The sequence below is a fragment of the Ictalurus punctatus genome, chromosome 16 (genome assembly GCF_001660625.3).
Source record: "Ictalurus punctatus breed USDA103 chromosome 16, Coco_2.0, whole genome shotgun sequence".
NCBI classification, from domain to species: Eukaryota; Metazoa; Chordata; class Actinopteri; order Siluriformes; family Ictaluridae; genus Ictalurus; species Ictalurus punctatus.
This window is the reverse complement of record NC_030431.2, coordinates 15115474-15138150: the sequence shown is the minus strand read 5'-3', so window position 1 is coordinate 15138150 and position 22677 is coordinate 15115474. Positions and strand designations below refer to the sequence as shown.

Below are 22677 nucleotides of genomic sequence, written 5' to 3'. Positions count from 1 at the left end.
CAAGCACTAATTAATGACTAAAACATCATAAAGTATCTTAGGTGTTGGGCTGATATGAGCCACTGAAGCAGCTTCAATGTGTCATAGGTTCTACACATCTCTGGAACTGTACTGGAGGGATGAACACCATTCTTCCAGACGATATTCTTAATTGGTGTTTTGATGATGGTGGTGGTGGCGCTGTCTAACACACCCTTCCAAAATCTCCCACATGTATTCAGTTGGGTTGTAATCTGATGACTGTGCCATAGCATATGAGTTACATTAATTTTATACTCATCAAACTGTTCAGTGAGTCCTCATGCCATGTGGATGGGGGCGGGGTCAGTAAATGTAAAGGTACTTAAATGTTCCTGAAAATGCACTGTAACAAGAAACTTACTAAGGAACATTTTGTTCTTCGAATGCCTCTGAAATCTGATCATTATTTTCACCTTTTCAAGTTGCTTGGTAATATTAAGATGAAATTTACCTAACCTTATTTTAGGTCATTGACAGTAAAGCCATTTTTTTTTTTTTACAGTCAGTTGGTCTTGCCGCTGTCTTTAGGGCAATACTGCTGTGTTGTTCTTTGGGAATGAGAAGTATGTTGGTTTTTTTTTTTTTTTCTGTGAAACTAGATACATCAGGATAATGAGCAGTTTGTCAACATAGAGCATTTCTTTCTGACAACAAGCTGTCATGCAAATGTATTTAAAAAATACAGTATATGGATGGTCTGTCTTGCTGCCTTTTGCATTTAGTATTGAAGATATAACTATATTTGGTGCAGTTTTTGCCTGCTAGCCTTGTCTGTAAATTTAAAAATGATTTACAATTCTTATATTAACATGTTTAATATAATAGCATGAAAACTAGGGAAGAGTGAAGTGTGAAGTGTTTTATGAATGACAGGAAGCATTTAGGTTTGTGCCAGGTTCTGGCTGGGTTTGTGATTTGTGTTTTTTTTATAGTTTGTCTGCATACAAAGACATACAAACTATAAAGCCATTATCACTAGGGTGCTTTTTGCAAAACTTAACTGATTTTAAGGGAAAATGTCAAATTTTATTGTGCCACGTGCTTACCTTTAAGGAATTATGGGTAATCTGAAGAGAAAATTATGTTTTAGGGAAAAAGGAAAATCAGGAAATCCCAGCAGTGGTATGTTGGTTTGTTGGATGTACTTTCACTGAACTCTACTATCTTAACACTTGCTCTATCTGTAGTGAAGTCTAGTATACAAAAACATCCATATTAATTCATTCATTCATTCTCTCTCTCTCTCTCTCTCTCGCTCTCTGTCTCACTCTCTGTCTCTGGCTATATTGTGATAGTGGTTTAACCTTGGGCAAGACAGAGTAGTACACTACTACTTTCAGAGCTCAGATTCAATATGGGCTGTGTACTGTGTATTGACGTCCTGTATTGATCCTCGCAGGCGCCACATCTCTGCAGAACTGCATATTAAAGGACAAACTCCAAGAAGACCCAAGAGTATCTGTGTCAGTTCTCTACCATCAAACAACTAGTGTACTTTTGTGTATGGCTCTCCTATTGGGAGTGCATTAGTAAATATGCGTGTAAAGGTTAGTAGCACTAATGTGTTGACAGGATGGTGTTTGTTTGTGTCTGTATTCTCAGAGTACGGGCGCTTTGAGGCCAAGATTCATGACCTGAGGGAGCAGATGATGAACCACAGTATGAGCTCTGGATCAGGATCCCTCCGAACCAATCAGAAACGCTCCCTTTATGTCAGGTACAGACGTACACACAAACATACCATACACACAAACACATACACACACACACACACTCCCACACATGTGTGCACACACACTCATTTATCCACTGTACACTAGTAACTGCTGATGAGGGTCAAATATCAAAATGCATTACACTGTTCATTTAATGCACTCGCATATGACACAGAAAAATGGACATACACACTGTGTATAAGAATATATGAAGCTTAGCTTCAGTTTTCTCTAGACTTCATTGTAAAATCAAGCAAAAATCTGTTAGAGAGGCAGCATTGAGTCCTGGTGATGCACAGGTCTGTCAGTAGGTTTGTTCTCTCACACAAATTCACTTACACTTATATCGTTCTATTTTTTTTTCAGCCACTGTACCTCTGTTGGCGAAAGATGAATGGCCTATAGCATAGCACCTTGCTAATAATGTACTGTAGGTAATAAAGAATGTGGAGAGGGGTAGAAAGAGAGAGCTTAGCTTGCTAAATGTAGATCCCTTTGGGACTCATTTACCTACTGGAGTGCAACAGTGTGATGTCTCTAATGTTGTAATAGCTGAACAAGACTATAGAACAGCTTGCGACTGCACAAAAGACACAGACCTCTCTACTGTTCTCCATGTTCTAACCATATCTCTAAACCGAACCCTAAACCATATCCCAAAGTCCAACGGTGATTTTGGTGGGGCACTACACAGCCTCAGCACACTTTGTTTGGAGAAAATTATTCGATTTTATTTTGATTCTTTGCCATAAACAAAACTTTTGCAGCCAGCAAGAATTGTTAAGCTAGACCAATGTGGCAACCCATTAACCCCAATGGGCCTCATTATTTAAATCATTGGTCACTCAAAAAAGAGGTCATTAATATTTAAAATGTATGGAGTTGTGACTGATGACTTTATGAATAGAGTCTATTAACTATGTACAGTATATACATTTGTTGAATGGCTGATGTATGTTTGGGTCTTCCCCACCTGCCCCTTGGACGAGCCACCACTGGCTAAGTTTTAAACCTCAAATCTATCCATGAATCTTCTCTGGATCATAACGGTATACTTAAATATATTCCTGATCCAAATCCAAAAACCAGCCCAATCCTAGCCCTGGGGTCTAATCTCAAACCTAAACCAAGACACAAACTTAATCCCAAACCTCAACCTGGGCCTGAGGCTAGTCCTGAAGCTAATTAAGCCTTGTGAGGAATATAGCTTGTTTAGGGTTTTGTTGTTGTTGTTGCCAGCAAAAATGGATTCTCTATCATAATTTTGTGGTGAGGAACTTTATGATACTTTGAGGACACTGCACTCCTTATGAATCCGTGCATATGTATATACGCACACTCAAACTCATGAGTTGATAAATATAAAAGTCCTCAAATGTTCGTTCATTTTTCAGGAAGACAAATTCAGTTTTGAAAAAGCACACTGTTATATATACACAGGAATATTCATGATCGTTTTATGGGTTGTTTATTCTTTTTTTTTTTGCTTTAACAGGTTTCATTATTTATGCACTGTTTATCATCTCAAAACATACTTAACAGAAGTGTATGCATGTTACCATAGGAACAGACCACCCCAATGCACCTCTCTTTTCTGCATAGATATCACTCTGTAAGTGAGGGAGTGTGTGTGTGTGTAATATTGCAGCTATGTCAGTGTTTCACTGCTGACAGCAGTGCCATCTGATAGACCTCTCAACTGTATGAGTAATCCAAGAGGCTAGTGCAGTTACTGTGCCCTTACTTCATCAACACACCACTGTATATTTCTCTCTCTATGTATTTCCACTGGTCTCTGGATTCATCCTTGGACTGATGGCCTGACAAACCTGAGACACTTTAATTGTCTAAGGATCTGGCAACCTTTACCATTCTTCATGTGTGCTTCACGGTTGCCATGGCAGCTACTTGTCTCTGTAAGGCAGTAGGTGTGTATGTTTAAGGGTGTGTATGTGTGTGTGTATATGACTGTAGGTCATGTGTGTGCATATCACCCTGTTGCTCTGTGAAGTTTAGCTTTTTACTTATATTGGGAGATAAATAAGTATTGAATGCGTCAATTTCTTTCAGTAAATATATTTCCAATGAGGCTATTCACATGAAATTTTCACAAGACATCAGTATTAACTCAAGAATTCACATATTAAGAATTCACAACATTTAAGTCCATAAATGAAGTTATGTGTAATAAAGTGGAATGACACCAGAAAAAAATATTGAACATACTAAGAAAAATAGTTCTCCAAGGCAAGGAACCAGCTGAAATCCGTAAGTAATTATACCTCCTATCTGTGCAAATTAATATCAGCTGGGTTAGTAAATTGATGGTCTATAAAAAGGCTTTTTGTTACCAAGGTGGCTGACAAGAAACATCTCATGATGGGTAAAAGCAAATGGCTCTCTCAAGACCTTCGGAACCTTATTGTTGCAGAACATATTGATGGAATCAGATAGAGACGTATTTCAAAACTTCTGAATCTTCCAGTAAGTACCATTGGGGCCATTATCCACAAATAGAAGCCACATCACTCTGTCATCAACAGGACACTCACAGGAACTCCTCGCAAGATTTCTGACCAAGGAGTCAGAAGAATAGTCAGAAGAGTAGCCCAAGAGCAAAGGACCACTCGGAAAGAGTTCCAGAAACACTTGGAGGCAGCAGGTGCCATCGTCACAGAGAAAACAATAGGCAATGCACTCCACTGCTCATGCTCACCCCACAAGACTCCATTACTAAAGAAAAGGCATGTGGAAGCTCATTTAAGCTTTGCTAAAACTCATTTGGACAAGCTTATGAAATACTGGAAGAGTGTAGAATGAAGATTCTGATTAAGATGAGAGGTGGGTGGACTTTCCAGAAGGACAACGATCCAAAGCATACAGCAAAAGTTTCAGAGAAACAAAATGAAGGTGTTAGAATGGCCCAGTCAATAACCTGACTTGAATCCAATTGAACATTTGTGGAAAGAGCTAAAGATCAAGGTTCACAAGAGGGCCCCCTGGAATCTTCAAGATTTAAAGACAATATGTTTAGAAGAATGGACCAAAATCACACCTGAATACTGTGGATTAATTTCTTCATACAGGAAGTGTCTTGAAGCTGTCATTACAAACAAAGGCTTCTTCGCTAAGTAGTAAATAAATTTCAGTTTGTGTGTTCAACGCTTTTTTTTCCTGTGTCATTCCCCTTTATTTCACATAACTTCATTTATGGACTTGAATGTTTGGATTTCTTTATATGTGTGGATTTCTTGAGTTAATACTGATGTCTGGTGAAACTTTTATGTGATTTGCCTCATTGGAAATATATTTACTGAAAAGACACATTCAATACTTATTTCCCACACTGTATAATGGCATTAACAAGCATTATACCTTCTTATATCCCGCTCCTCTTGGTGTCACCTAGATGAATGACATAGAAACAGAGCTTTAAGCTAAATTCTCTGTCTGTAATGTGGAGAGCATTTGTTGTGCATTTATCTATGTTTTTATAGTCATTAATGTGTTGTTAGGCTGTTAAACATTAAAAAAAATAAATAAATAAAAAATAGTAAACTGTTTTATTTCCAGTGCGACAAATTAATATTGAATGTTGATTCTTATTATATTTGGGCACAGCTTGATTTTTTTCCAGTTGCTATTCAGCATGCTCTTTCTGTTGATTTAATTAACCTTAGGAAATGTTCCCTACAGTCAAAGTTTATTTGAGAAATTTTATACAGTATTCAGAACTAGTCTGAACATGGTCAATGAGTGTACAGTGCCCTCCACTAATCTTGGATCTGGAGAGATTCTGTATGTAGGAATGGTCTCAGGTCCCTTGCCATGTATTCTACAAACTCATCAGGCATTATTGGAGAAGACTCAGAGCTGTTATCTTAGCAACAGCGGTAGCACAAAGTATGGACTAAAAGGGTGCCAATAATTGTTGCACACCTATATTTAACAAAGATATTTTTTATAAACCTGTGTTGTGTTTGCAATTGTTTGATATCTCTGAGAGCAGAGTATTTTTGTGAATTTTTTTAACAAAATATCAAAAGAGTAAACAATTTTTCACAGCCTTCTTTGCTCATATTTACCAAGGGTGCAATTAGTGGAGGGCACTGTATATATTTGGCTCTTCAGTTCTGCTACTGTTGTACATTCACTGAGCACTTTATTAGGAACACTGTTACACGTACTCATTCATGCAATTATCTAATCAGACAATCATATAGCAGCAGTGCAGTGCATAAAATCATGCAAATCCAGGCCAGCAGCTTTGGGTTCACATCACCCATCAGAATGAGGAAAAAATGTGATCTCAGTGATTTTGACCATGGCATGATTGTTGGTGCCAGACCAGCTGATTTCAGTATTTCTGTAATTGCTAATCTTATGGGATTTTCACATGCAACAGTCTCTAGAGTTTACTCAGAATGGTGCAATAAAGAAAAAACATCCAGTGAGCATCAGTTCTGTGGATGTGAGAGATGAATGGAGAATGGCCAGACTGGTTTAAGCTGACATTCAAGCTACAGTAGCTCAGATAACCACCCTGTACAATTGTTGTGTGCAGAAAAGCATCTCATAATTCACACCACGTCAAACCTTGAGGCAGATGGGCTACAACAGCAGAAGACCACATTAGGCTCACCAAAACTGTACAGTTGAAGACTGGAAAAAATGTAGCCTGATGAATCTTGATTTCTGCTGAGGCACACAGATGGCAGCGTCAGAATATGGCACCAAACAGCATGAATCCATGAACCCAACCTGCCTTGTGTCAACAGTCCAGGCTGGTGGCAGTGATGTAATCGTGTGGGGAATGTTTTCTTGGCACACTTTAGGCTCATTAATATCAATCAATCATCACTTGAATGCCACAGCCTACTTGAGTATTGTTGCTGACCATGTGCATCACTTCATGGCCACAATTTACCATCTCCTAATGACCACTTCCAGCATGATAATACACCATGTCACAAAGCAAAATTCTCAAAAGGGTTTCATGAACATGACAATGTTCAGTGCTCTTCCGTGGCCTTCACAGTCACTGAATCTGAATCCAATAAAACATCTTTGGGATGTGGTAGAAAGGCAGCATGAAAGTGCACCTGAGAAATCTGCAGAAATTGCATGATACATTCATGTCAACATGGAACTGAACCTCAAGACAATGTTTACAACATCTTATAGAATCCATGCCACAAACAATTGAGGCTGTTCTGAGAGCAAAGGGAGGCCCAACCCAGTATTAGTATAGTGTTCCTAATAAAGTGTTCTTAGTGTATATGCAATTGATGAACTGATGAATGATCATCTATTTTTGGAGGCATTTTTTGTTGTAGTGTATGTGTGTATGTCATGCCTCAATATGTGCGTTATGATTGTCTTGGTGGCAGTGAAAGGCAGTAGCATGTTTTTTTGTAATTGGCTTTTTCCTAACATCAGAATATTTGGGTGTTTGGGTAAAAGGCATGATTAATGACTTGTCTCCATGAGTTCATTTAAAGCTTAGGTAGACTGATGAAATGCTCTGTATTTAGCTCATGAATGTATTCACGTAAGATGCTGTTCAATGTGTCAAATGAACGTGGTGAATGTATTAAACCCCAAATCCATGCAGGCATTATGAAGAATCACACATGCTATTTAAAGTTCCCAGATTTTGTGAGGTCATAAGAACACATTTAAACATCCTTGCCTCCACCAGTCTGGAAGGTCATATAGAAGAGGTAAGAGCACAAAGATTGGGCCAAACATTGTGGTATAGTGCTTCTTTGGATGGTCAATGGTTCTCTGTTTCTAGCTTTCTCTTTGGAACCTTTTTTGATAGGGGCAGCTATGTTATCATTTAACCTTTAGGGAATCTACCAAAGAGTATATGAACCATTTGGTGTGCTTGATGGAAACTTTTCCTTTAAGAGTGTAGTGCTGTTGCGTCACATTCCGTAAAAACCAAGACATTAGAAACGAGTGACTAAATCTAACATATCTTTGTTCAGAAAATTTCAGCACTGATTACTTTCTCAATAAGACATTTGCAAAGTCATTTCTATAGAATCTGGCAATTACAGCTTTATCTGTGTGTGTGTGTGTGTGTGTGTGTGTGTGTGTGTGTGTGTGTGTGTGTGTGTGTGTATATATGTGTGTGTGTTTCTACCAGTTTTAATGTTTATGTCCTTCCAAAAACTCTGTGGACTGAACCTAATGATAAGAACAACAAAGGACTATGATAAGCACTACAAAGATGAGTGACCCTAGGCTCATGATGAAGAAACACTCTCAGTGAGCCACAAAAAGAAAACTGCTTTGTACAAAAACTACAGCTTTTATTTAAAAACTAAAAGAGCCAAAATGGATTATTTTGGTTGCTGAGGTTAGAATTAGGTGTAGGTACAAGAATAGTAATATAGTGTGTGTGTGTGTGTGTGTGTGTGTGTGTGTGTGTATGTGTGTGTGGATAATTAGAGGATTATCTTTGCTATTGCAGCTCATTGCAGCTGGCAAATGGACTCAAGCCAGTCATTGTCTTATTTCATTGTTATGTTTTATCTGTGTGTGTGTGTGTGTGTGTGTGTGTGTGTCTGTGGTGTTTAGTTTTAAATGTCATTGCCTAATCCCAAGTGCACACACAAACCCTCCAAAGGCCACGATCTCAGCCTTTTAACCTCTTACCATTAGGATTTCTACATTCTACATTCATTCAGATCAGACTGAGAGGCTGGTTCTGTGTTCTTCATATCCTGTATGTAATTGTTCATTGAGCCTCAGACTTCATTCATTATTCAATGGATGCAAGCTCTCTTTATCTATATCAGGCTGAATGAGAGCCCAGAGCCGGCGTAGTAACAGCTTACCAGCACCAGAAGGAAAGGAGCAGGAAATACAGACCACACAAGGAACATACACACTGAGATAGACTAGAGAATGATGGACCCTGAGATTTGGCAATCAAAATGGCTTTGTTGTTCAACTGTAATGTTATTTAGTGGTTTTCTCAAGTGTGCTAGGAGGAATTTTGGGCCCCCTGACAGGATAATGTAGAGGTCTGCTTTGTTAACTTCAGAGCCTCTAGCTTTACCCCTTTACGACAACCCTGTATTTTTGTAGGAAAACAAGGTAAATTTATGCTAAGTTCAATTTAAATGTATTTTAATTCATGGTCTGCCTTAATTTTTTCGTTCCTGTGTGACAATCCTGACGCTCTTGTTGGATCTGGTGATAAATTATCAAAGGTTTTTAATGATTTACGAGGTTGGCTTTCTTCTGATAATGTCAGCGGGCTTCAGGTTTCCAGGGAGATTTGACTGCAGTGTTGAGATCCTACCATTGGTTCCCTTTCCTCTGTCTCGGAAACAGAGAAGCAAACAAGAATGGAGCGCGAGAGAGAGAGACATCCCAGAGCTATGAGTCAGGCCACTGCAGACAAGACCACAGTTAAACAGATTTTATCATGCTTTCTAACACAGGAAATCAGTTGCAGATTGTAAAAAAGATTCAGCACCTGATGGAAGCGTCACTGTATTGTTTCCATCAACAGTACATTAAAAGAGTGCTCATTTTACATCTGAAAATAAATTGAAATGTCTAGCTGTTAGGTTGTGTGTGTGTGTGATCTCTCGTGACACGTGTGCTTTTAGACACATTCAGCCATTACTCCCAATTTGGGTTGTCATAGAGACAGACTACTGCAGACAAGGACAGTAGGACCGACTACAGTATGTGTGTGTGGTTTTTCCCACAGGGCCCTGTTCGACTATGACCGGTTGAAGGACAGCGGTTTGCCCAGTCAGGGTCTTAGCTTCCGTTATGGAGACATCCTGCATGTGATTAATGCGTCAGATGATGAATGGTGGCAGGCGAGAAGAGTCACTCCGGACGGAGACAGCGAGGAGATGGGGGTCATCCCCAGCAAGAGGAGGTACAGACTATTACAAAGGTTTTCATTATTTATTTTAGTTTAACAGACAGTTAATAATAAATTTGCCATTGAAAATTGCCATTGGAGAGCTCTCTCTCTCTCTCTCTCTCTCTCTCTCTCTCTCTCTCTCTCTCTCTCTCTAAGGGTGGAGAGAAAAGAGCGAGCTCGGCTGAAGACAGTCAAATTCAATGCAAAGCCTGGCAGCATTGACTCTAAAGGGGTGAGAACTGAGTACTGTCACTTCTTTTACTCTATTTCATACTCTCCCAGTCGTCTTTATGGAGAAAGAGGTTTATCAGTGCCAATATACTATGAATCTACCAGTACAAATACTATTACACTTTACAAATTTTACTCACTAGCCACCATGTTAAGACTAGATTTCATGAAATGGCATTTGATTTGAGTGGCTTAAAATTTGACTTTAGATTTGGATTAAATCAAGTCCATCCTGGTTAGGATTAGTTTTCCTCTGCCATCACACAAACACATGGATCCTATGCTCTAGACTTACAGCACAGTCTATACTCACGGATTCCTACAAAACCAGCCTTCTGATTGTATCATTTTTGGCGTTTTATATTCATAAGAAACTCGGGGATCAAATGTAAATGCCCATATCAGAAATTGTGAATGTGGTTAATCTAGCACCAGCCATTTGAAATAAGTTGTAATCAAATACGCAGCACTTTTCAGATGTGAAATACATTGTCGGTCATATTTTAGACCCTTGCTGCATTATGCTAAAAATATCCATGGCAACAGCTTATGCTTACTTCCTCTTGATTTCTGTTTCAGTTTTAAAATTTGACAGTAGTGCTGGTGGCTTTTGTTGGTAGGGTTTATATATAAAATTGGCACTGAGGAATCTGTTGTGGACTTTTCTGGCCTGATATGCCTGCTGGCAAATGATGTGCACAATGTATTATATATTGCATCATTTTGGTGTTTATCAATGTTCTCATGTGAAATTATGATTAAAGATGACTATATTGTTGTTGTAAAGGCTTTAAAACTCATGAATGTGTAGATTTACTGCTTCAGAATTAGGAGAATATGCTGAGGCTTCAAGCATATACGGTGGTGCTTGAAAGTTTGTGAACCCTATAGAATTTTCTATATATCTGCGTAAATATGACCTAAACCATCATCAGATTTTCACGAGTCCTAAAAGTAGACATTGGGAACCTAGTTAAAAGAATGAGACAAAAAATATTACACTTGGTCATTTATTTATTGAGGAAAATGATCCAATATTGCATATCTGTGAGTGGCAAAAGTATGTGAGCCTCTAGGATTAGCAATTTATTTGAAGGTGAAATTAGAGTCAGGTGTTTTCATTCAATGGGATGACAATCATGTGCGGGTGAGTACAATGTTTTATTTAAAGAACTGGGATCTATCAAAGTCTGATCTTCATAACACCATTATACAAAAGTCTATCATGGCATGGACAAAGGAGATTTCTGAGGACCTCAGAAAAAAAGTGTTGTTGATGCTCATCAGGCTGGAAAAGGTTACAAAACCATCTCTAAAGAGTTTGGACTCCTCCAATCCATAGTCGGATAGATTGTGTACAAATGGAGGAATTTCAAGACCATTGTTACCCTCCCAAGGAGTGGTCGACCAACAAAGAACGTGTAATAGCAAGACGTGAAATAGTCCAAGAGGTCACCCAGAGGAACCCAGAGGAACTTCTAAGCAACTAAAGGCCTCTCTCACATTTGGTAATGTTCATGATTTTTCACCCTCAGGAGAACAACTGAACAACAATGGTGTGCATGGCAGGTTTGCCAGGGGAAGGTCACTGAAAAAGAACATTGCTGCCCCTCTGCAGTTTGTTAAAGATTACATGGACAAGCCAAAAGGTTTTGAAGCAATATTTTGTGTATGGATGAAACCAAAATAGAATTTTAGGTTTAAATGAGAAGGGTTATGTTTGGAGAAAGGAAAACACTGCATTCCAGCATAAGAACCCTATCTGTGAAACATGGTGGTGGTATTATCATGGTTTGGGTCTGTTTTGCTGCATCTGGGTCATGAAAGCTTGCCATCATTGATGAAGCAATGAACTCAGAATTATACCAGTGAATTCTAAAGGAAAATGTCAGGACATCTGTCTGTGAACTGAATCTTAAGAGAAAGTTGTTCATGAAGCAAGACAATGATCCTAAGCACACAAACTGTTCTACCAAAGAATGGTTAAAGAAGAATAAAGTTAATGTTTTGGAATGGCCAAGTCATAGTCCTGATCTTAATCCAATAGAAATGTTGTGGAAGGACCTGAAGCAAGTAGTTCATGTGAGGAAACCCACCAACACACCAGAGTTGCAGCTGTTCTGTACTGAAGAAAAGGCTAAAATTTCTCCAAGCCGACGTGCAGCACTGATCAACAGTTACCGGAAACATTTAGTCACAGTTATTTTTGCACACGGTAGTCACACCAGATACTGAAAGCAAAGGTCCATATACTTTTGCCACTCACAGATATGTAAAACTGGATAATTTTCCTCAATAAACAAATGACCAAGCACAATATTTTTGTCTCATTTGTTTAATTGGGTTCACTTTATCTACTTTTAGGACTTTTAGAAAATCTGATGATGTTTTAGGTTTATATTTATGCAGAAATGTAGAAATTTCTAAAGGGTTCACAAATTTCAAGCACCACTGTATAGCTGATACATAGTCTAAGACACTGTAACACACTCAAAATAAATTTGAGCAATGCATGATACATGAATGTTAGATTAGAGCAGGATAATGCACTGTTTAGTGAGCACAGGCACACATGTAACATAACATTAACATCTGCACAGATCAGCCTTACCTTATCGAAACTCTCTTCTCCAGAATCACTTTTAGTAGATCATTACTAGAACATTAAGGGCTGTATTTAGAGTTCAGTTACAGTAAGCACGCATAGTAAGGATTAAATATTGAAATTCCGCACTTCACTATTCAGACATCAGATGTAACTATAGATTAAGCACTACTCAAATAGTTGTACATGACTTGTGTGTTGGTTCTTAATATGAACATTACAACTAGGACTATTCATGTAGCAATATACTGGCAATAAATTAGAGTCCTATTAGACGCTTATATGAATATTGGCTATCTACATATTCGTATACCAACATATTAGTCTTGATTTTTGTTTGTTTGTTTTTAAATTGTCTCTTGCATCTATGTTACATCATATTGCAGTTGACAGCAAAGAAAAAAATGTAATCGGCATCTTCAGTCTGCATTTTCTGTCCCTCTTTTTTCAGTAGTAAAGGCTAGTTCTTGTCTTTAAAGTCAGTGGTCTTGAAGCTATTCTTAAAAAAACAAAAAAGTTGCACACACTCCTCAAGGAAAAAAATGGTAATCTCATAGCTCATTTTAATCATCTGAATGGACTGCCCATAAAATTAACTAATGTGTAATTTTCACATTAACGAGACATTTGAACTCAAGTCGCTAATGTAGTCACCAACTCTGAATACAGCCCTATAGACTCATGGTGTGGCTCATTCCAGCGTATCAGTTGCACAGTTTATGTAGTCCGACTGCTGCGTCAAGCCCCGAAGCCTCTCAACATCCTGCATGCCTTCTTTATTTCTTTATTTGAAACACTATTGAATGTTACATGTGTTTCTCAGCATGACTCTGCTCCCTTCTGCTGCATGGCTGGAAACCGGCTTCAGGCGTCTCCTGTCTGGTTCTGCATCTGATCATGTTGCTTTGGTTTCTATTTGTTTGACTTGTCTGACAAGTCGACCAGGGCAGAGATGCTATGGACAGCAGCGATGGTGGCAAAAACTTGTAATCAGTGAACCATTTGTAAAAGAGCACTGTCAGTTCATTGGGTAATGAATGCAATTACATATTTACCAAGCTTTTGATTTTAAAGTCTTAAATTGGATGCACAGTATAAGATCATGAATTATTCAGATGTTTTGATTAGTCTGGCCATGGCTGTTGTTTTTCCCACCTCTCTTTTGGCCCATTATTGTTTTGTCAGCATGAATGTAATGCACATCAAGCCCCCTGTCTGCCCCATGCTTTCTTTCCCACACAGTCATTCAGTGAAAAACGTAGAAAGAACTCCATCTTTTCACGAAAGTTCCCTTTCTACAAGAACAAGATGCTGGATGAGCAAGACGGCAGCGACTCGGAACGTGAGTAACTTCACACTCATTCGCACACACAGTTAGGCACATGACCACACACACGTTGCGGTAGGGTGTAAGGTCTAAGAGTGTGCAGGGAACTCCAGGGATGCGAGTGTGTGTTCTGTTCTACACTCTCTCTCTCTAACTTTACCTCTATGGGTATTCTTCTTTCCTCTGTCCATCTCCTCTCTGTGTCCTCTCTCCTCTCTCTTTGATTTTTGCCACTGTTTCTGTGGATGGCTATCTCATGTAGGACATCTCTGGAATAGGGGACGACGGGTATGGGACAAAGACGATGAGTAAGTCTCTGCAGGAATGGTCCCACCTCTTTTAATCCCACCCCCATAAAACTAATTTTATATATATATATATATATATATATATATATATATATATATATATATATATATATATTCCTGATTAACCTTTCACTCTGACTGTTCAGTTTTACAATTTAGTTCATCTTTGTAGAGATTTAATGATATCTAGTGTTAATATCTGACATACAACCCTTTTAATGTCTAACACAGCTTTGGCGTCTTTCTATTAGATCAATATGAATGTTGTAGCATGAGTACACATGCATATGTCTGGGTTGAAAACAACTCAAACTGGTAAATATCCCACAAAATGCATGCTATTTCAATCCATTCTCCTGGCTTATTACAATGGCCCATCTGCGAGCTTGTACTTTAAACAATTCTGGGTTAATTTCACTATTCCTCTGCATTGTGTTTATGGGTTGTAACACCTGATAATCACACCCATATGTGCTTGGGTGAGGATTCCTTCCCATCTGTCACAAGAGCATTAGTGAGCTCAGGCACTGATTTCAGGTGAGGTGGCCTGGTGCACAGTTCATCCGGTTCATCCCAAAAGTGTTCAGTGGAGTTGAGGTCAGGGCTCTGTGGAGGCCACTCGAGTTCTTTTACACAAACCTTGGCAAACCATGTCCTCATGGACCTCACAGGGCCATTGTCATGCTGGAACAGGTAATGTAATGTTACAGCATACAAAGACATTATTGACAATTATGTGCTTCAAACTTTGTGGAAACCATTTTGGGAAGACTTGGGGCAGCTGTGGCTCAGTTGATAGAGCGGGTTGTCCATTAATCATAGGGTTGGAGGTTCAATTCCCGGCCCACATGACTCCACATGCTGAAGTGTCCTTGGGCAAGACACTGAACCCCAAGTTGCTCCAAATGGCAAGTTAGCACCTTGCATTGCAGCTCTGCTGCCGTGTGTGTGAATGGGTGATTGAGACACAGTTTAAAACGCTTTTTGGATAAAAGCGCTATATAAGTGCACCATTTACCATTTACATATGGGTCTGATGGTCAGGTGTCCACATATTGTGGACATTGCCATATTGCCATATTGTGTATTACACTTTCAACTTGACCTTTGGTCCTCAGCCATTACAGATTAATATCTCAATACATTTCAAAGCAATATAAATGTATGTAGTAACAGAGTAAAGTAAAGAAACCCAAGTGCTGAGTAAAAATAATAATGCATTAGTGTAGGTTCATGCTACCAACCCACATGGTGAGTAATGTCAAATTAGAGAAATATTACAGCTTTAACATTCTCAAATATTGACCTCATTTCGTAATGTTACAACCTGGAACTGAAATGGACTTAATTTATTATTTTTTTTAAACCATTTTATTTACATCATATGCACAGTATGTCTAACATTGGTTAATGACCATTTTCACAAAGCATTTATTTTTTACAGGCAAATTTTCAAACAGATTTTTCCACATATTCTTAATTTGAGCCCAGACTGGGCTACTCTAATTCATTCAGGTTCTTGGTTTTGAACAACTCCAGTGTAACTTCGACAGCTTAGGAGGATTATCCTGTTGGAAGGTAACCTTTGCACCAGTCTCAAGTCTCTCGCAGACTGGAACAGGTTTTCAGGATTTCTATGTATTTGGATTTTTCCATCAGGCCCTCATCCCTGACCAGTTTCCCAGTCCCTGCTGATCAAAAGCATCCCCACAACATGATACTAAAACCACCATGCTTGACTGTGGGGATGATGTTCTCAGGGAGAATGTTGGGTTTCTGCCAAATGTAATGCTTTGTGCCAAAGATAAAAAGTTCCATTTTGGGCCGATCAGACCGGAGAAGTGTTTTCTAAGTCTCTAAATGGCATTTCATATGGATTTTTTTTTATTATTAATGACTTTCTTCTCACCACTCTTCCATAAAGCCCAGCCTTGTGGAATGTTCAGTCTCTTTATCCTCTTGGTTGCATCTTTGTCTGATGCCATCCTTACTCGGTCACTGACATTTGGTGGACAGCCTCCTATAAGCAGCGTCATCTCTCTGCGGGTTGTTCAACGTTTGAGAGATTATTTTTTTATTACCAAACCCTTTCCACAAATTTGTCCTGGACTTGTTTTTGAAAGCTCCTTGTGGTCTTCATGATGCTATATGTTTTGGTCTGTTCTCTAACAAACTCTGGGACCTTCCAGTAATAGATGTATTTATACAGAGACCATGTGACACTTTAATTGCATGCAGGTGGACTCCATTCAACTAATTATGTGTCTTCTGATGCTAACTGGTTGCACCAGAAGTAATTTATGGCTTTTGCAGCAGCGTGGGTGAATACTTATGTAATCACAACTTGTAAGTTTTTTTTAAATATGTAAATAATTTTGCAAATAATAAAGATTTCTCCACATTTTGTGTAGATTCATGACATAGAATCTCATTTCACTTCCAAGTTGTAACGCTACAAATTGTGGGAAAATTCAGCATACTTGTACAATGCATTTTGTTGGAGACAGTTGAAAGATTCTGGCGTTTTCCCTTAATATCCAAGATGCACAGCAGGGAAGTAGTTGCCATTGTCTTATAAGTGTTTCAGTGGGTGAGTTTAGGACCACAGGCAGTCCAGAGAAAGATTTAGAGCTCCAAGAAGTTACACTAATCACTATTTTAAAACATTGCTTCATTTCACACCAGATATTATTCCTCCTTCACTTGCCATTTATGAGATAGAAATACATGAAACTTACAAAATACATCTCACAGTATGTAAAGATATCTCTTTATATAATGTAAAGACATCTCACTTGAATATAAAGGAAACACAGGTGGTGAATAAGACAGTGTGGGCTCACGGTATTTTCAGAGTAGAACAGTAGAGAGCAGAAATTGAAAGACAGGCAGTAGAAAAGGATGACAGGCAGTTGTGGGGTTTCCAGTGCCTATGTAGAAGCCCACTTCTTCCTAGAGCCCAGTCATCATCTCTCCTCAGTCGCTCTGATCAGATCGGATTCAATCAGGAAGCTGTTATATTGCATGACTCTCAGCTTGAAGGGCATGAGGCATCATCAGTGGAAAATAACTTGATTTTGTTAGCCTGATTACTTCCATTCTATTTCTTAGCAAATTGCCTTGATGCTTATTTTGTCAAATAAAAAGTTAGATTACATACTGGGATCTTGTCTGTACTACTGAACAAGTTTGCGCAGCAGAAGTGATGGAGATGCAAATCTAAGCCATTGCCGTGCATAAATAGGCGAGAATATAAGGAAGCCACAGTGACACAGGCATCAAAACAGGAAGTGGCCTCATTTAGTCTGGTGTATAAGGGTAAAAGCAATGGCAAACAGTTTCATTCATCTGAGACTGAGATTTTTGTAATTGACCAATATGTGATAGTTAAATGCAAAAACTGAAGAAACACATTTTAAGATTGTTGAATTGAGTTTATTGATTCATGCCTTCATTTCTGTTGAATCCCTGGTTTGCCTGCATTCTGAAGTTTCTTTCGTCCTTTTCATTCTCATGTAGTAACTGGCAGAAGGGAGAGATTATGCAGATATGATATAGTAGCAGAGCATGCCTTCTGCTCAGCCCCAAGATACTGTACAATCATTGCTAGTGCAGTTCAATCTTCAGCCAACTGTAGCTACACACAACATTATTTGGAAGTAGCACAAATTTTCGCAAGTCTGTCTTCTCTGGCAGAAGTGTCAAAAATATTAAATATGGAGAGGCTGGTTTACCCAGTGTTTATAAGCATCCAGACATCTCTAATAGTAGCACTACTTTGTACCAGTCTGCCTCTAATCAGATGCAGAAATCTGTTTAGTGCTGTCAGTTTCTTCTGTTTCATTGCTGATTGTGTAAAACGTCTGGTATCCGTTAAATCTATGCTCAACTCTTTAATCTGAGCAGTGGTTGCTAATGTAATCTTGATGTGTCCTTGCCTACTAGCATGCAATTATGTTACACATTCAATAATCTATTTACAGATGGCCTGAAGCTGTTGTTCTGCTGATACAGCTGCTTCCTCAAACACCATCTCGTACACCATTCACACACACACACACACACACACACACACACACACACACAGATTCAGGGGTGAAAACAGTTGTACAATATGTTTTGTCCTATGGCTTAGCAAGTGTGTGTTGTTCTTCTTCTTTTTCTCGCTCTTTCTCTCTCTCGCACTCTCTTTCTTTCTCTCCATCTATCTATATATCTATCACTCTCTCTATATCTATCTATCTATCTATCTATTTATCTATCTATCTATCTATCTATCTATCTATCTATCGATCACTCTCTTTCTCTCTCTCTAGGGAGCCAAGAGGATGTGATCCTCTCCTACGAGCCTGTGATTCGACAAGAAAGTAAGCATGGCCCAGAATTAAACACCTCTGTAAATTAACAAGTGTTGCATTAGACATTTTTCATACTGTCCTTTATTTTCAGTGCATAATAACTCAGTGTAACCTGGCTCTTCTTTTGTGTCAACAGTCAACTATGCCAGACCTGTGATTATTCTGGGGCCCATGAAAGACAGAATCAATGATGATCTCATCTCTGAATTCCCAGACAAGTTTGGCTCATGTGTGCCACGTAAGTGCCCTCAAAAAATCAACTGCCAAAAACACACACACACACACACACACACACACACACACACACACACACACACACACACACACACACTTTCTCAGAACCGGTTTTTATTAACATGTTATATTAGCTGTATTTTTTATCAGTTAGATCTTAATTGTCCAGAATATTATTGCCCCCAAAGCATCATTTAGGAGCATTCACGTTTGTCAGTAACTGCGTAACTCAGATAGGATGTACTTCCTGTTCTCAGAAAGTCTTACTCATGTATGTTTCATACTACATAACTGCATAACCATTTTTTTTTTGTTTTGTTTGGATTTTTTCATCTTGACATCAAAATTGAAGCCACTGAAGCTTGTATTTCATCATCTACTGATTTAATAGTGTGGTGACTGTTCATACATTTTCACTATTGAAGCAAAACTTCTCGATGTCTTGGTGATTTAATCTGCTGGGTTTTCGTTTGTATTGCAGTTGATATGTTTGTATCCTTTTCATTTATGTCCTGTGTGTGTGTGTGTGTGTGTGTGTTTGTTTGTTTGTTTGTTTGTTTGTTTGTTTTGCTTAACCATTTGCATGTATTTTTTTTATTTAATTATTGTTGTTCATTTTTATAACCTTCTAAAAAGCGGATAACAGTTCAGGGCAAACAGGTAAGTGTGAAAAAAATCTCATGAATAAACAGGAAGTTTACTGATGTTTAATATAGACACTAGCAGCCCTCAGTAATCTCAAAAACTGACATCATGCAATCCTATGTGAAGGAAAAGGTGAAGAACATGTCAATAGATTTGTTAATACAAATAACTGAGCAAGCCACATAAGACCATAAACTATAACATAAGCTACAGTATGTTGGTCATAATGGAAGTATAATTCTTTTAGTAAGTGAATATTGACTGTATTTACACATTTAGGATTACTTTCAGTGTGGACTTTCACATGGATTTGGACTTACATGGTTTGTTCTATTGCAATTCAGATACTACAAGAGCAAAGAGAGAATATGAAGTTGATGGGCGAGATTACCACTTCGTCACCTCACGAGAGCAGATGGAGAAGGATATACAAGAGCACAAGTTCATTGAGGCCGGACAGTACAATGACAACCTGTATGGGACCAGCGTTCAGTCAGTTAGATACGTGGCTGAGAGGGTTAGTGTTACACAGGGTCAAATGTAGCTTTGCACTCTAGCAATGCATTTGCATACAAGAAAAGTCTTAGATCTGTTATTTTCATGTGGAAAAGGAAATGCCACCCGTGCAAAAAGTTCCGGTGCAACATGTAAATGTTTCTGTAAACTTTCCCCCACACTTAGAGCAAATTACTCTACATGGGTGTTCTAACGTTTTCAATAATTGAAAACTAATATGAAAATTAATTTCACATCTAAGCCAGTTTTATGGCTTCAGTCTTATGTGTTCTTAATGCTTTCTATTTGTCTATTTTTTACAGGGAAAGCACTGCATACTTGACGTATCAGGAAATGCCATAAAAAGGCTACAAGTAGCACAACTCTACCCCATTGCCATCTTTATAAAGCCTAAATCCATCGAATCATTAATGTAAGCACATTTAATGCTGCTGGTGTGTATTTTGCAATATTATACTGTTTGAAAGTACAGATCATTCTGTACCAAACGTGCTATGCATTAATACGACTCATGTCTTTCCAGGGAGATGAACAAGAGGTTGACGGAAGAGCAGGCCAAGAAGACATATGACCGGGCCATGAAGCTGGAACAGGAGTTTGGCGAGTACTTTACAGGTAACTGGGTGCTCTGCAACTGCTAAAACACTTCAGGTACCTCAGAGAGGCTATAGAAAAATATATCTTTTTTATTTTTTTCTTTTAAAGTAGTTTGTAACCTTCAATGAGAAATTGTATTGTTGCATATTCTAATGTCTGCTAATTGCCAGTATATAATACCAACAGTCTGGCGTTTCTAGGGTAGCCACCATAACCTAACAACTCAGAACAAACACACATGCTGTATGTATACACCCCTGTAGAATTTCAAAACCTCCAGAGCCATTGACACAGTCACATGTACAGTGGGGGAAATAAGTATTGGATGTGTCAACATTTTTTTTCAGTAAATATATTTCCAATGAGGCTGTTCAGATGAAATTTTCACCAGACATCAGTATTAACTCAAGAAATCTGGAAATATAAAGAATTCACAACATTAAAGTCCATAAATACATTTATGTGGAATGACACTATGTGTATACAGTGGTTATAAAAAGTCAACACACCTCTGTTAAAATGGCAGATTTTTGTGATGTAGAAAAATGAAACCAAGAAAAATCATGTCAGAACCTTTTCTAACTTCTACCTTTATATTTATACCGAAATTTTGACCTCTTAATTAAAGTGAAAAAGAATAAGAATTATTTTTGGGGGAAAATAAAGAATGTACAACAACCTGGTTGTATAAATGTGCGCACCCCTAAACTAATATTTAGTTGAAGCACATTTACATTTAATCAAAAAGTTTTTTTTATTGTTTTTCTTTTTTTTCCCCTCATATCCCCTCAAATTTCTGGGTGTTTTTCACTTGATATTAATATGTTGTAATTTCACAATAAAGATGAAAAAGGTTCTGACATGATTTAAGCTTATAATCAAGTTTCTTCTTTTTTTCATCACCAAAACCTGTCAGAGTTTTGTTATATGTGTATATGCGTATATGCGTGATATCAGTGTGAATTCCAGCCACTACTTAATGATATTTTAATACACACACAATAAATACAACTACACACAGTTCCTGAGAAATAAAGAAAACGTGAAACGTGAAAGAAAAAGTGTATTTAAAGACACAATGTTTAACACTGCATTTTCTTATTGAAGGAATAAGCATTACTATAAAACTCTGATTTTTAATTTATTAATGAGTCACGTGATCAGGTAAAATGTATTACAATCCTGTTTCTGAAGTAATTCCATAATTAGCAGATAAAAACTGTCATACTGAAATTCTGGCTTCAAATTCTATTCAAATCTCTATAATACTTATCAATAAAAACACACACACATTGAAATATTTATGATCCCGTGTTCTACTTTTAGTCACCTAACATGTCTATGAATATGTTACCTAAGAATTATGGCTAAATGACTCGTTCATTTGAAGCAGGAAATGGAAATCTGAATAAAGGCCAGTTCCTGGCATACGTCTTTTTCACATATTAAATATATATATATATATATATATATATATATATATATATATATATATATATATATATATATATATATATATATACAAGTAGGCATCCTGAAAGTGATGGTACATGTAAAACAATTTCTAACAAAACTTTTTTTTAAATACACTTCAATAGATTCTTATAATAATAGATTAATATGAGCAAAGAAAGCTGTGAAAAACTGTCTTTATTGTTTAACACATGTTTATCCTATATATATAAATATATATATATATATATATATATATATATATATATATATATATATATATATATATATATATACATACACACAGTATTTCACAAAAGTGAGTACACCCCTCACATTTTTGTAAATATTTGATTGTATCTTTTCATGTGACAACACTGAAGAAATTACTGCTACAATGTAAAGTAGTGAGTGTACAGCTTGTATAACAGTGTAAATTTGCTGTCCCTTCAAAATAACTCAACACACAGCCATTAATGTCTAAACCGCTGACAACAAAAATGAATACACCCCTAAGTGAAAATGTCCAAATTGGGCCCAATTAGCCATGTTCCCTCCCCGGTGTCATCTGACTTGTTAGTGTTACAAGGTCTCAGGTGTGAATGGGGAGCAGGTGTGTTAAATTTGGTGTCATCGCTCTCACACTCCCTCATACTGGTCACTGGAAGGATCCGAAAAAAAGAATTGTTGCTCTACATAAAGATGGAATAGGCTATAAGATGATTGCCAAGACTCTGACACTGAGCTGTAGCACGGAGGCCAAGACCA

At 37.8% G+C, this 22677-nt stretch overlaps 1 protein-coding gene across 28 annotated transcripts in view; it reads left to right on the top strand.

Annotated features, from left to right (window-relative positions):
• Window positions 1-22677, top strand: part of dlg2 (discs, large homolog 2 (Drosophila)) — a 284477-nt gene that overhangs the window by 258262 nt on the left and 3538 nt on the right. For 19 of the 28 annotated variants that reach the window (XM_047161114.2, XM_017488707.3, XM_017488706.3 and 16 more), the window contains 10 exons: window positions 1624-1738; window positions 9472-9648; window positions 9793-9868; window positions 13715-13814; window positions 18424-18474; window positions 18602-18703; window positions 19336-19359; window positions 19689-19861; window positions 20163-20272; window positions 20384-20475. In XM_047161114.2, coding sequence (XP_047017070.1) covers window positions 1624-1738; window positions 9472-9648; window positions 9793-9868; window positions 13715-13814; window positions 18424-18474; window positions 18602-18703; window positions 19336-19359; window positions 19689-19861; window positions 20163-20272; window positions 20384-20475 — 1020 coding nt within the window. Of the gene's footprint in view, window positions 1-1623; window positions 1739-9471; window positions 9649-9792; window positions 9869-13714; window positions 13815-14061; window positions 14108-18423; window positions 18475-18601; window positions 18704-19335; window positions 19360-19688; window positions 19862-20162; window positions 20273-20383; window positions 20476-22677 lie in introns of all 28 variants that reach the window. The other 9 variants (XM_017488709.3, XM_047161113.2, XM_053686877.1 and 6 more) reach the window with 4 other exon arrangements.